The 15,065-nt window shown below is 44.9% G+C and overlaps 2 protein-coding genes across 5 annotated transcripts in view; both read left to right on the top strand.

Moving 5' to 3' along the window:
• Positions 1 to 15,065, top strand: part of LOC109398163 (F-actin-uncapping protein LRRC16A) — a 632,161-nt gene that overhangs the window by 563,924 nt on the left and 53,172 nt on the right. The window lies entirely within an intron of this gene.
• The window catches only part of LOC134288115 (uncharacterized), a 65,097-nt gene continuing 57,671 nt past the window's right edge, over positions 7,640 to 15,065 (top strand). Inside the window, exon 1 of the mRNA XM_062851863.1 lies at positions 7,640 to 11,601. Within this exon, the coding sequence (XP_062707847.1) occupies positions 8,941 to 9,861 (921 nt within the window). The 5' untranslated portion in view covers positions 7,640 to 8,940 and the 3' untranslated portion in view covers positions 9,862 to 11,601. The remainder of the gene's footprint in view (positions 11,602 to 15,065) is intronic.

Raw genomic sequence — 15,065 nt, 5'->3', positions numbered from 1 at the left:
GCCCAAGTGTTTGACGGAGCGCTTTGACAGGATAGTACACTCTCCTACACTGATCTCCGTCTGCTGCTCCGACTTCAGGTTGTTAACAACCGTCACCTCTGTCTTGTGGTGAGCCAGCTCCAGTTTCCTGGACCGCATCCACGCCTCCACAACCTTGATCGAGTGGTTGGTAGTCAACTTTACCTTCTCGATCGTTTCACCGTAGACTTCGAGCGTAATGTCGTCGGCAAATCCGACAATCACCGCTCCCACTGGATACTCTAACCTCAACACCTCGTCGTACATGACATTCCATAACAACGGACCCAGGATGGAACCTTGCGGGACTCCTGAGGTTATGTGAAAGCACTTCCGACCCACCTCCGTGTCGTAGACTAGTACACGATTCTGAAAGTAACTTCCGAGAATCTTGTACAGGTACTCCGGTATCCCCAGACGCAAGAGCGCATCAGCAATAGCAGACCAGCTGGCGCTATTAAACGCATTCCTTACATCCAGAGTCCCCCTTCCGGGAGCCGTACTGGTTACTCGACCCATATAGCCGACCCATATAGCCGAGGCGGTAAGCGCACGGGTATTCAGCATGACCATGCTGAGGGTGACGGGTTCGATTCCCGGTCGGTCCAGGATCTTTTCGTAAAGGAAATTTCCTTGACTTCCTTGGGCATAGAGTATCTTCGTGCCTGCCACACGATATACACATGCAAAATGGTCATTGGCAGAGGAAGCTCTCAGTTAATAACTGTGGAAGTGCTCATAGAACACTAAGCTGAGAAGCAGGCTTTGTCCCAGTGAGGACGTTACGCCAAGAAGAGAGGGAGAGAGAGAGAGACTGGTTACTCGAAAGACCATTTTCACCCTCGGTGAACCGCAACATTCTATTGAGGATGATCTTTTCGAGCACCTTCCCCGCCGTGTCAATCAAGCATATTGTTCTATATGCCGACGGGTCTCCGGGTGGTTTCCCCGCCTTTGGCAATAGTACCAGGCTCTGCCTCTTCCAAGCTTCTGGGAAAACTCCCTCGTCTAGGCATTTCTGCATAGCAGACCTGAACATCTCGGGAGCCTCTGCAATGGCTACTTTTAAGGCCAGGTTCGGAACTCCGTCCGGACCTGGGGCCTTATCTACGCTAAGGGACTTAGCAATCCCCGCAAGTTCCACATCGGTGACCTTCTCCTCATCGCCAGCCCCAGTCCCCGGCTGTCCTACGAAAGGAGGCCAAGGATGACGCGGAAAAAGTCCTCCAATGATCCCCTCCAACATCTCTGGAGATTGCTCTGTAGGAGCCATCACACCTCTCGTCTTGGCCATAACAATCGTGTAGGCGTCACCCCACGGGTTCGTATTGGCACTCTGACAGAGACCCTCAAAGCAAGCCTTTTTGCTTGCTTTTATCTCGGTCTTAAGCGCGGCTTTAGCAGCGGCGAACACCACCCGCCGTTCGTTTCGCTCTTCCTCTGATCGTGCTCGCTGCATCCGCCGCCTAGTCCGTAGGCAGGCGCGGCGCAGGTCCGCAATCGCGTCGGTCCACCAGTAAGCCGGTGGCCTCCCATTTCTAGGGTGGACTCACCTAGGCATGGTCGCATCACACGCACGCGAGAACACCGCTACCAGCTCGTCGCCGTCTAAACCGATTAGGTTTCGCTCACGGCGGAGCGCCTCCCTAAATACCCCTTCGTCGAAGTATGATGTCTTCCACCTGCGAGGGCTTGGCCTTGGCCTAGCCGCCTCTTCTTCTATCCGCTGTCTGCTGTTATTGTAGTCGATACTGTAGCGAACCGCCAGGTGGTCGCTGTGAGTGTAGCCATCATCTACTCTCCAGTTTGAACTACTTGTTAGGCCAGGACTACAAAAGGTCACGTCAATAATTGACTCCGCTCCGTTTCGACTAAAGGTACTCTTGGTACCGACATTAGCCAAGTCGACATCTAAGATGGCCAGTGTTTTTAGCAGGATCTGACCCCGCTGGTTCGTGAAACGGCTTCCCCATTTCACGGCCCAGGCATTAAAGTCGCCCGCTATTACCACCGGCCTTCACCCTGTTAGCACGGTCGTTAAGCGGTCCAGCATTTGCGTGAACTGCTCGATCGGCCACCGCGGAGGCACATAACAGCTGCAGAAGAAGACCCCGTTTACTTTGGCGACCACGAAGCCCTCATAAGTAGTAGACACCAACTCCTGAACGGGGTATTTACCCGTCGTCCATATCGCCGCCATTTTTCTGGTCCCATCCGCGACCCAGTTGCCGTTGCCGGCGGATACTCGGTATGGGTCCGATATGATGGCGATATCCGTCTCCCACTCAGAAACTGCCTGACAAAGCAGTTGCTGAGCCGCATCACAGTGGTTCAGGTTCAGCTGCGTTACCTGCACTGTGATTTGTTGTTCACTGCGGCTTTCTTGAAGGCCGGGCACCTTGGACCACCCATCGGATGTCTGTTGTTCGAGGATTTCCCGGTACAGATCATGCAGATGGGCGGACTCGTGCAGCTTTGGGCCTTATGACCTTCAGCGCCGCATCGCCTGCACAGTTTTCGCCTGTCGGGGCCTTTGCAGTCCCACGACTTGTGTCCTGGTTCCAGAAACCTCTGGTGGCTCGTGGAATGTCAGAGGACATACGCACCAGCCCACCTTTATCCGCCCTACTTTAACGGACTTTTTAACGTCCGCCACAGATAGCTGAACCAGAGCTATCTGTGTCCCTGCTGGCCCCTTCCGCAGCCTGACGGCTGTGGCGGCCACCTGAACATCGCACTGTTGCCGCAGTGCCGTGACGAGCTCTCCCGCTTCGGTGATCTCGTCTAGGTCTTTGACCTTCAGAGTCGCCTCATACGTAAGAGCCCTCACCTCCACTCCATCACCAAGGACCTCTTCTGCCAGCCTCTTGTAGGTGGCGCCCTTGTGATCCTTCTCGCGCTTAAGCTCCAAGATCATTTCGCCCGTACGAGTACGTCTGATACTGCGTACGTCGGCTCCAAGACCCTCAAGCTTGGCGTCGCACCTCATCGCCTTCAAGACGTCCGAGTATTTTGACTGTTCAGTCTTGATGACGAGCGCGTCACCTTTCTCGCGCTTGGCACGTACCCTCCTGCGCCTTGGCTTGGCACCCTGCTCATCTACCAGCGGATTCTTCCTCTTCTTCTTCTTCCGCTCTACCTTTGTCCAAGGAGGGTCCTCTCCTTGGATCGCCCTGCTCTGTGGCTGCTGAGGGCCCACCAATGGTCGCAACTCCTTGTTCCCATCGTTCCGGGACGGGCCAGCCTTTTCAGGCCCACCCTTCCCAGCTTTCCGGGAACCCTGGCTGGGATCCGACTTTCCGGCATTATTACTGACTTTCGGGGTTATTATACGCCTGGCCTTGCGGGCGCCGCCAGACAGCTCCTCACCTGACGGCTGCCTCGCCCGCTTCTGCGAATGCTTGTCACGTTTGTCACGAGCATTCGCTTCCACTCTCTTCGGACTACCTGCGAAGGAGAAGGCCTCCGTTTGGGTAAACTTCGGCACTTTCTCATTTGCAGGCTCCGCTGCTGCAGCAGTCAGCAACGCGAGTGCCGCGTGCTCCTGCTTGGCATCGTCGATCGACGCCCTAAGTCGAAGCAAGGCCGTTTTCAGGTCCTTGCTTATGTTCAACTTAGTGGACGCAAAGTCGATGATTTTGCCAAGCTGCTGCTCAGCCACCTCTATTGCGGACCGTCCTTTGGATTCTCGGTTGACGGCCCTCAACAACCACGCTCCGTCCATAACCTCCACCGGCTGGCTTGCCGGGAAGTGGACTGGAGCACCCACGCTTGAGCTGCGTACGCAACTCCCAGCGCCTATCTCCTCACTTCTCCTTGTCGGAGATCTCATCAACCCGCTTCTTGCGAAGGGGTTGATCCCACCACTACTTCCACCTAGATATTGATTTTGTTTATTTGACTTCATGATTAAATCCCACGAGTAGCACGGGAAAGAATGTCCACCACGCCAGAGCCCTGCATTAACGCGGTAAGGGACAGCTTACTGTGGGGGGTGCCCAGGTACCCCATAGGCTCCGTTAAAGATCGAGCATCTTTTTCACCCCCTCGATCACTCATTTCTCAGCACGGGTCGCTTGACACCTTGAATGGGGGTTAGTAGTCCTATTCTTAGCCGGGGACTACGCGGCTGACTCGCAAGCGGGGGGGGGGTGCGTCAGGCCCCAGGACTTTCGTCCCTGCTGCTCCTCTTCTGCTCTACCTTTGTCCAAGGAGGGTCCTCTCCTTGGATTGCCCTGCTCTGTGGCGCTGAGGGCCCACCAATGGTCGCAACCCCTTGTTCCCATCGTTCCGGGACGGGCCAGCCTTTTCAGGCCCACCCTTCCCAGCTTTCCGGGAACCCTGGCTGGGGTCCGACTTTCCGGAATTACCACCGGCTTTCGGGGTTATTATACGCCTGGCCTTGCGGGCGCCGCCAGACAGCTCCTCACCTGACGGCTGCCTCGCCCGCTTCTGCGAATGCTTGTCACGTTTGTCACGAGCATTCGCTTCCACTCTCTTCGGACTACCTGCAAAGGAGAAGGCCTCCGTTTGTGTAAACTTCGACGCCTTCTCCTTTGCGGGTTCCGCCGCTGCAGCAGCCAGCAACGCGACCGCGTGCTCCTGCTTGGCCTCATCGACAGACACTCTAAGTCTAAGCAAGGCCGTTTTCAGGTCCTTGCTTATATTCGACTTAGTTGTCGCAAAGTCGATGATTTTGCCAAGCTGGTGCTCTGCAACCTCTAATGCGGGCCGTCCTTTTCCTACTTCTTGGCTGATGGCCCTCAGCAACCACGCTCCGTCCATGACCTCCGCCGGCTGGCTTGCCGTGGAGTGGACAGGAGCTCCCACGCTTGAGCTACGTAAGCAGCTTCCAGCACCTGACTCCTCACTTCTCCTTGTCGGAGACTTCATCAACCCGCTTCTTGCGAAGGGGTTGATCGCACCACTACTTCCACCTATGTTGATATTTTTAAAATTTTTGCTCATAATGTATTCCCACGAGTTGCACGAGAAAGAATGTCCACCACGCCAGAGCTCTGCATTAACGCGGTAAGGGACAGCTTACTGTGGGGGGGGTGCCCAGGTACCCCACAGGCTCCGTTAAAGATCGAGCATCTTTTTCACCCCCTCGATCACTCATTCCTCGGCACGGGTCGCTTGACACCTTGAATTGGGGTTAGTAGTCCTATTCTTAGCCGGCAACTACGCGGCTGACTCGCAAGCGTGGGGGGTGCGTCAGGCCCCAGGACATCCGTCCCTGCTGCCGTCTGCCATTTGTTTTGCCACGGCAGCTGGTACACCTGTTTCCACATATGTTTCTTGTAGCTGATTGCATAAAGATTCGATGGTGTTGCAAAATTTTTCCGTGTCCCCTCTTTGCTTTGTCCCCTTTAATTTGGCTACGATACTTTCAGATGTTAGTGTACCCTTACACCTGTTTTTTACATCATTAACCAATTCATCAATGGAATTTAAGACATCTGGAAGCCCTAGACGAGCTTTCCCGGTTAGTCTAGTTTTTAAAAATCTGATGGCCACTCCCACATGCTCCTCGCTAGTAAGTTCTTTCAGCAGATTTACTGTGTCGACAAATGTGTTTAGAGCGTCGTGTGAGCCATCGTATGGCTGTACGATCGCCGTCGCTGATTTAACGTCAAATGGTGTTGGCATTGTGGTGATTTGTGTTTCACGTGAGTTTTTTGTTTACGTGATGGAAACGGCGTGAGTGTGTACCCACGGTTTAAAATTTCCACTTATTCTTTTGCAAAAGATAATTGAGTTGGCTACAGATTTGAATAAACGTTTTGATGTAGTGGAAATTTGTGTGTTCTCCAAAATTTTTGCGCATTCCATATATCGAACTTTTAAGTCTTGATAAATTTCCACTTCATCATTCCATTTTGTCTCCGATAGATAACGTCTGTTTTTATTCAGCACTAATTTGTATTCGTTAAATAAATCCTTACGTGTTTCGCTTTTTTCAAGTATCCCTTGTAAAGATCGTGGTCGTTTTGCGTTTTTCACTAAATTGGCATGCTCTCTTTTTACGTGTTCGTATATTACCCTAAGCCTATTCTTCAGTTTTTGTCATTGAATGTAGGTAGGGGGATTAGGGGCATAATGGACACCCTAAGCAAATGAGTATGTTAGGCCTGTATAACGGACATAACATTAACATATTATCAGTTGGCTTACAACTTTAACTTGTTTTCTACGTATTTCAATCATTTACAGCAGGTAGAATGTCATTATTGTGAAGAAATAATGAATTGTAAACCGTGTGTTTTTAGGGCTGACAGGAAAGGTACGGGGCGAAATGGACACCCATCGGGGCATAATGGACACCCCTGCATATTTTATGCTGTATCTTTGATAACATCGGCCAGTTAAGTAATTTGCCTACGGAGATCAACACCACAGATATAATACTCCATCTTAGACGAGTTAACATAACATCAAAGTTAATTAAATAAACTTTAGGCTAAAATAATCGGAATTATTTTTTCCAAACTCACTAAAACGCCTAACAGTATGCAACGCGCGTACATCTATTCATAATTGCCAGTGTTCATTTCGCCCCGAATCGACTACAACATTGAAACGGCTTTTTTGAGAAAATTCTGATCAAAAATTTAGTACTTTATTCATTGCTAAATCTGCGTATACATGCAGATAAGCTAACAATTCACTTGTTTTTATGGTGGGCACACAAAAACACTCATAGAGTAAGGTGGGGCAAAAGTTCGACCTTAGTTGAAAATTCAATATTTTTCAAAAACCCAAAGCAGATATAAATAAATGAATACCATCCGGTGATTCTACCATCCATGAGCTGAAACTTTGCTAAACAAAGTTACGCCAAATGTCTTTTCAATTTTAAGTTACAATAATTTTTATATGGGTGTGTCTTATTCGAACTCTTGCCCCACCACTGGGGCAAAAGTTCGAATCTAGTGTTTGTGGAATTTCGCTAGCCGTTGCACACTATTTTGACACTTTGGTAATAGGAATATCTGAAACCAATTAATATTCGATGTTGGAACTGGAATACACTTTAAAGTTCGACCTGGATTTTACCCAAATCAGGGTTAAATTTACTACACCAAAAATTAGTAGTTTTTCGCCAAATTCAGATAAAACAACAATTTTTTTTAACTTTGATCGAATTTTCTCACTGATTCCATCATTTTTAGAGATAACATGTACATTTTGCAGAATTTTAAGTTTTTACCTAAAGTTACCACATGACTCGAACTCTTGCCCCACAATTCGAACTTTTGCCCCACTATGTGTAAAATATGATTTCCAAATCTTTTTTGCAAAAAGTTATACATGCTAAAGCATCTTCAAAATATACCTAGTTGCGCCCAAAAATAAAATATCGAGTTCGATTTTATTACAATTCCATTCCATGCGTTGGAAGGACCATTGCATATTACAATTTTTTGATCAAAAACCAACAATTTGTCATAACTTTTCGAAATATTGATCAATTTTCATAATTTTTGGAGTGAAAGACTCATTTTCAAAAAGGCTTCGAACAACCTTGACACCCGAAAGAAATAATTTGAATTTAGCTTGAAAACTTCAAAAGAAACTCTTGCCCCACTCGAACTTTTGCCCCACTGTACTCTAATACCTTATTTGCTGCTGCTTCGAAATTATAAGAAATCCACCATATGAAAAACATACTACAATTTCAATGATATTTTGGTCATTTTGAAAGAATATAAATGGTACTTTTGAAAAATAGAACAATGACTTGTTCCTTTACACTTATGCATTAAAAGTTTTGCATAAAAGTCAACGGTTTCGGTAAAAACAGGGGTGTCCATTTCGCCCCGGGTGTCCATTATGCCCCTAATACCCCTACTCCAGTTTTTAAATGGGAAAATTTGTGCTTAAGTTTGAAATTTTATTTAACATCACAAATCACACTAACTTCACTACCTTAATGATTATAACCATTTTCTTCACTGTTTCATACCTGGTTCTCATCCGACTGTTACCACAGTTGCAGTTAGGGTGGTCAGGATTGACCGTTCGCCCCTGGAAATGTATGTTGTTCTTTGCGTTCCTTGTAGCGTCTCACAGGGTGGTCTGGCTGCGAACGTTCGCCCCTGTTATTGTGATAATTATTGTAGGCATGCCGTCGATCGCGAGACAGCGCTGGCGTATTTTTTTGCTTTAGTTGCGGTTACTACATATTCTTCATTGCGTTGGCCTGCGCCGTCGCGATGATTACTTGGATTACTTTGTTTGATTGTTTTTTTTTGCCTGTATTTGTACAGGGCAAAGATGGAAATCACTATGACTGTAATCACTAGTGATGCAATAATTGTCAGATAGATCAGCTGGTCACTAACACTAAATTGTTCCATCGAGTGTTCTTCGCTTTTAGTAGTTGAGTCTACTTCCTCTAGACGTGGTATTGTGGATTTACCGGCTACTTGTATTCTACCGAGGGAAGTTAAGGATGCCATCCATCAGCTCAAAAACAACAAAGCGGCTGGTAAGGACGGTATCGCAGCAGAACTCATCAAGATGGGCCCGGAAAAGTTGGCCACCTGTCTGCACCAGTTAGTAGTCAAGATCTGGGAAACCGAATAGTTACCGGAGGAGTGGAAGGAAGGGATAATCTGTCCCATCCACAAGAAAGGCGACAAGTTAATGTGTGAGAACTTTCGAGCGATCACCATTCTGAATGCCGCCTACAAAGTGCTATCCCAGATCATCTTCCGTCGTCTTTCACCTAAAGTAAATGAGTTCGTGGGAAGTTAACAAGCCGGTTTCATCGACGGCCGGTCGACGACGGACCAGATCTTCACCGTACGGCAAATCCTCCAGAAATGCCGTGAATACCAGGTCCCAACGCATCACCTGTTCATCGACTTCAAAGCGGCATACGACAGTATCGACCGCACAGAGCTATGGAAAATTATGGACGAGAACAGCTTTCCCGGGAAGCTGACTAGACTGATAAGAGCAACGATGGACGGTGTGCAGAACAGCGTAAGGATTTCGGGTGAACTATCCAGTTCATTTGAATCTCGACGGGGACTACGACAAGGTGATGGATTTTCCTGCCTACTATTCAACATCGCCCTGGAAGGTGTTATGCGACGAGCCGGGCTCAACAGCCGGGGTACGATCTTCACGAAATCCAGCCAATTTGTCTGTTTTGCGGATGACATGGATATTATTGCCCGAACATTTGGAACGGTGGCAGAACAGTACACCCGCCTGAAACGTGAAGCAGCAAAGGTCGGACTGGTGGTGAATGCGGCAAAGACAAAGTACATGCTGGTAGGTGGGACTGAGCGAGACAGGACAAGCCTTGGCAGCAATGTTACGATAGACGGGGATACTTTCGAGGTGGTAGAAGAATTCGTCTACCTCGGTTCCTTGCTAACGGCTGACAATAACGTGAGCCGTGAAATACGAAGGCGCATCATCAGTGGAAGTCGTGCCTACTATGGGCTCCAGAAGAAACTGCGGTCAAAAATGATTCACCCCCGCACCAAATGTACCATGTACAAGACGTTAATAAGACCGGTGGTTCTCTACGGACACGAGACATGGACGATGCTCGAGGAGGACCTGCAAGCACTCGGAGTTTTCGAGCGACGGGTGCTAAGGACGATCTTCGGCGGCGTGCAGGAGAACGGTGCGTGGCGGAGAAGGATGAACCACGAGCTCGCTGCACTTTACGGCGAACCCAGCATCCAGAAAGTGGCCAAAGCCGGAAGGATACGATGGGCAGGGCATGTTGCAAGAATGCCGGACAACAACCCTGCAAAGTTGGTGTTTGCTAACCATCCGGTAGGTACAAGAAGGCGTGGAGCGCAGAGAGCACGATGAGCGGACCAGGTGGAGCGTGATCTGGCGAGTGTTGGGCGTGACCGACGTTGGAGAGCTGCAGCTGCAAATCGAGTATTATGGCGACAAATTGTTGAATCAGTATTATCATGAATTTGATGTTCACTAAATAAATGAATGAATTGTATTCTACCGGTTACTTGAGTATCCGTTACAAATGAGCCGTTTTCATATAAAAATCAACTTGATTGTCAAAAAATTAATGTCGCTGAATAGCTAGTGGCAACGAGGAATAGCGCATACAATAAAAATGTTTAAAAACATTTTGAAGTTATTCTTTTTATAAAACGGCTACTTTGGAGGCCATACTGAAGCGACCGGTAGAATACAAGTAGCCGGTAAATCCACAGTACCGTGCTGCTTTCTGTCGTTGAAGTCACTATTACGGGCCAACAGCCCCTGATTCCACACGCGAGTTTTATCATTTGTTCGTTTACCCGGGCACGCACATTTATTTTCACTGCGTATGTATGTTGTTAAGTTGGACTTCTGATTGAGCTGTTTGGCGTATTTTTGCGGTCCAAAATTTATTATGTGCGCGCATGTACAAATAGCCGATTGCGATAAAGGTGAGGACGACAAACGTACCCGCGATCACACGAACTTCTATTATGTTGATTTGCTGGTTCACTATAGTGTTCCCGAACCACGATATTTTCACTTTTATTCACTATTCGAAGATTGCCGGTTTAAAGTCAGGTCGCCATTTCGTATACTTGAGTTTCGGATCTCAAAAATGGACTTCATGTCCAACACGCACTGTCTCTAGAATCAAGATTGACATCGTTCTTTATTTGGCTCTTGCTTATATCTAGCTTACAATTTCTTACCTAGACTATTGTTGACGGTTGGGTCAGGCACGAGACCCAAACAGGTAAGCAAAACAAAGTAGACAATAACAACATAATGTTTATGGTTTGTTTATAGCGGGAAAGTTTAAGGCTAAGGCTAGTTGCTATTTACTATTATGATGTTCTTGGATAAACGGTTTTTCGGTTGAACAAAAGAAATGATAATTAACCGTTAACAATGTTGTAGCTTTATGAACTATGGTTTTTCCTGACAAGGGATAGTTTTATTATTTATAATTATCCTGTATTCAATAGTATGCTACAAGTCGCAGGTACGGTCGTTTGAGGTTAGTAGAGGAAAAAATCTCAATAATAGCATATCTTGATATGGAGATCAAAAAGTAATATGGGTTTGATTGACATAAGAGATAAAAGATCTAAAAATAAAATCAAAAATTTACTCCTGGAACATCATTATAATATCATGTTTAGATTTTGTAAGATCTAACCAATAGCAGCGAGCTATTCTTTTGATCTTAAAATATCAAATTTTGATATTGTTCAGATGTTCCAGGAACGTTTTTCAGATATTATTTTCAGATCTTTTATCTCTTATATCAATCAAACCAATATCACGGTTTGATCGTCAGTATTTCACCTCTACCCGGGTACATAGTTGTGGGTGTACAAGAGGAGCGAGCTAGTACTCTACGGAAACATCAATTGTAAGATAATAAGGTACAGATAACTAACTTACAGCGATACATAATGAAACAATATATTTCAGCTTTGATCGGCTATTACCGAAGTCGATTATCAAGGAAGTTTCTTCTCGAGTCCGAACAAGTTCCATTCAGCATCAAGCGTACTAAAGCTGTACGCAACAATGCCTGTCAATGCAGTTTTCCAGCCGTGTCCAGCAGACATATAGGTCTATACGCCGATGGATCTTCGAGTGGCTTGCCCGGCTTCGGCAGCAGAACCAATTTCTGCCGCTTCCAACGATCGCGGAAGTTTCCGTCGTCGATACACTTCTGCAATGTGGTTCGAAACATATCCGGGTTTTGTTGGATTGCTGTTTATACCTAGTTGGAGATGCCATCTAGTCCTGGAGCTTTCTTGGCTTTTAAGCTCTTCACTACCGTGATGAGCTCCTGGTTGGAAATACGGGATTCCTCTATATCAGCGGCGACCTCCTCATACGGCGTGGGAGGCCAGACCGGTGGCTCGTGCTGCGGGAACAGTTCTATCTACTATGGCTTTAAGCTTTCCTGGACACCTCTCTGGTGGGGTCGCTGGGCCTTTTATCATTGACATAGCTACTCTGTAGGCATCTCCCCATGGATTTGCGTCCGCGTTACGGTAGAGTTCCTACATGCAAGCTGCTTTGCTGAGCTTGATGCCTTTTTTGAAGGCCGCTCTTGCCGCCCTAAAGAAAGGTCTGCGCTCTTGCCTTTCCTCATCAGTGTGAGCCCGTTGCATTCTCCTCCTAGCTCGAAGACAGTTCCGAAGGAGTTCGGCGATCCTCCCATTCCACCAGTAGACTGGTCGGCGGAAGTCCCACGGCTGTATCTTCCTCGGCATACCCGAGCAGAGGGGAATATCAAATTAATAACTACGAAATCACAAAACCTGTTTTTATATCTTGTTTTGTTATTATTGAATCATCAAGGCATTACGTTTCCATAACATGTTTTGTTGGACAATCTTATTTTGTTATAACCAAGCAATTGGTATGCAGCCCTTAAATAACATCTCAATATTACATTCTGTTGTGGAACAAGTTTGGTTATTATTGTATTATTGAGAGTGCACAAATACTTTATGGTATTGCTATCTAAACTAAAACAAATTTTGAAACAAAACCTACGTCATTCTACAACGTCATTTACAGCATTTGAGGGAAAGCAACTGCATATTCACTCATCAATGTGTCTTCCTCTTCCATTTATCATTACATCCAAACTGAGACAAAGTGCATGCCCCATATCACTAGCTAGTATTCCGTGGGAAAAAGTTTGCATAATGCACCAGAAAAACTGTTTAACGATTTTTTGAAAAGTTAGGCCCTAGGTGCGCAAAGTATGGTACGCTTACGGTATCACATTTGATAAGAGGTGTGGTATATTACGTGACATGGAGGTGCTGTAATGTGTACAAAACAAAGTCCCTGCTGGGCGGCGCGAGGTTTTGCTAAATTTCTGAAATTGACTGAGTTGTAGCTGAAAAGTACCCAAAATACCAGCCACTGCCCAAGTGGCGCAGTACCCTGCATACATCTAAACGAGAACATAGCAGACGATATTGAAGGTTTTTAAGGTTTTCAAAGGGACGTTCCAGATTCCGCCTTTGACATGTGAATTTCAATGATAAAAATGTCAAACTTATGGAATAAACTTGTTTGAACGAAGCTAATACAGACAGCTGAATCCAAAATTGTAGATGGTTTTAAATGGGATTTTTCAGAAATATTTTGTATTTCACATGTTTTCCCTGTCGTTCCAGAGGATGAAGTCGGATCTATCTATTTGAAAGATAGGTACATGAATAGTTGAAAATACACCTATTAGGGAAGAGAGAAACTGAAGTTCGCATTCTCACATGTTGGTCTAAATATATAGAATTCTCAGCCATCACGAAGTCATATATGATGTAGAATAGGATGCTAAAGTGGAGGCCATACCCGACTAGATAAACATAACAATAATATATCATAATTATATCTTAATGTGATATAACTAACAAATTATGTTATAATTTTGTTATGACATGGGCTGTTTCAAACTTTTTCAAACTAAATTATAACAAAATATATTATAATCTTTTGTAACTAGTTTTGTTACAAATAAATCAGAACAAACTCTGTTATAACTTTGTTATTTTTGCAACTGAACAAAATAATCAGTTGCAAAAATAACATAATTATATCAGAATATGAAATAATTTAAATTTTTAGCTATATTACAAAAAATGAGAAATTTGATTAAGTATTCGTTTTTTTTTTCATTGCTTGTAGAGCAAAAAGTCGATGGATAGCAGGTAAAAGATCAGAAAATGTTTATAAGGAAACAGCTTTATTCTATGTAATTGAAAAATTAAAAAAAAAAAAACATTCAATTGCTGTTGAGGGGCTGCAGTTTTGCTTGTTTTTCATTGCGTAGAATGCCGGAAGCGTATCCGGCTACCCTCAAAACTGAAAAGTACTCATATTTTTTCAACTTTGAACCGCTTTAAGTGAACTTCGATTCGTTTGAATAAGAAATCTTTTTTTTTATTGATTGGTTATGCGAATAGAACGATTGGGTTACGCGGTATTCCCAAAAGTCCAAATTTTCTGGAACATATTCTTATGCTATTGAGGGGCCCAGATGCAAAGAGGTGTAAGTGACCGTTTTGTCGAGTTTGAGCTGAACATATCAAAAAATCTTCAGATTTCAAGCTCACAGGAACTTTTTAAAGATTATTTTTATGATGATTAAAAAAATTACAGTAAATCAGAGAAAATTGGGTTGATATTGAAACTCCATACATTTTGAATGGGATGAAAAACTGGTGAAAAACTTCAAAGCTCATTTACTCGAAAGTGGGTTTTTGTAACTTACACCCCTTTGCTTCTAAGCTCCTCTATTCTAATATCGGCGTTGTTGGAGTTAGCGTATTGAAAAAAATATGGTCTCTCGTGAAACATGCTTCGTAATTACACTGTTGAAAACGCTTTGACATCCACGTGCAGCACAATAGAACATGTGCTCGATGAACAAATTGAGATTTGAATTATGAAAATGCTACGGTCAACCTTGGCTTGGTCAGCCAAAGCAAAATCAAGAAATTGACATTTATGCTTCGTAATGATTACTTTGAAGTCAATACTTTGGGCCTAGGCTGGGCAGATATGCTATTGGTGATTTGATGGTGCATGAAGGAGAAGAAGAACGATGGTGTTTTGAAAAATCCTATCCCTACCACACAGGAGAAGATTTTAAAATGCCTCTATAAAATCTAAAACAAAATCTAATTAATAACGGTTTGATGTACGGTGTAAGACTTTGGTCGGACTACATATTGAACGTATAAATTTAAATTTAACATTTTTTTTCTTGGTAAGGTACTTAATTTGTACCAATCACCAATTGAATTTTTAAATTAAGAATAATATATTGATTTTTTCATTTTATTCGAAAGAGCACCTTTTTTTTAAGCCAGTATGATTTTTTTCAGATTTTTACAACTTTATTTTGATACCTAAATTCAATTACAAAAAGATTTTTTGAAATCACCTTTTGACAGCTGGGCAACTGCTTGACAGCTCCGCCCAGTACGAAATGCGACGAGGGGTGATTCAACAAATCGATCCTATACAAACTTTAAATCGATTTTTAAATAGGTTCCCGGGCA

Source organism: Aedes albopictus, chromosome 2 (genome assembly GCF_035046485.1).
Source record: "Aedes albopictus strain Foshan chromosome 2, AalbF5, whole genome shotgun sequence".
Lineage (NCBI taxonomy): Eukaryota > Metazoa > Arthropoda > Insecta > Diptera > Culicidae > Aedes > Aedes albopictus.
This window is presented reverse-complemented; position numbering and strand designations above follow the sequence as displayed.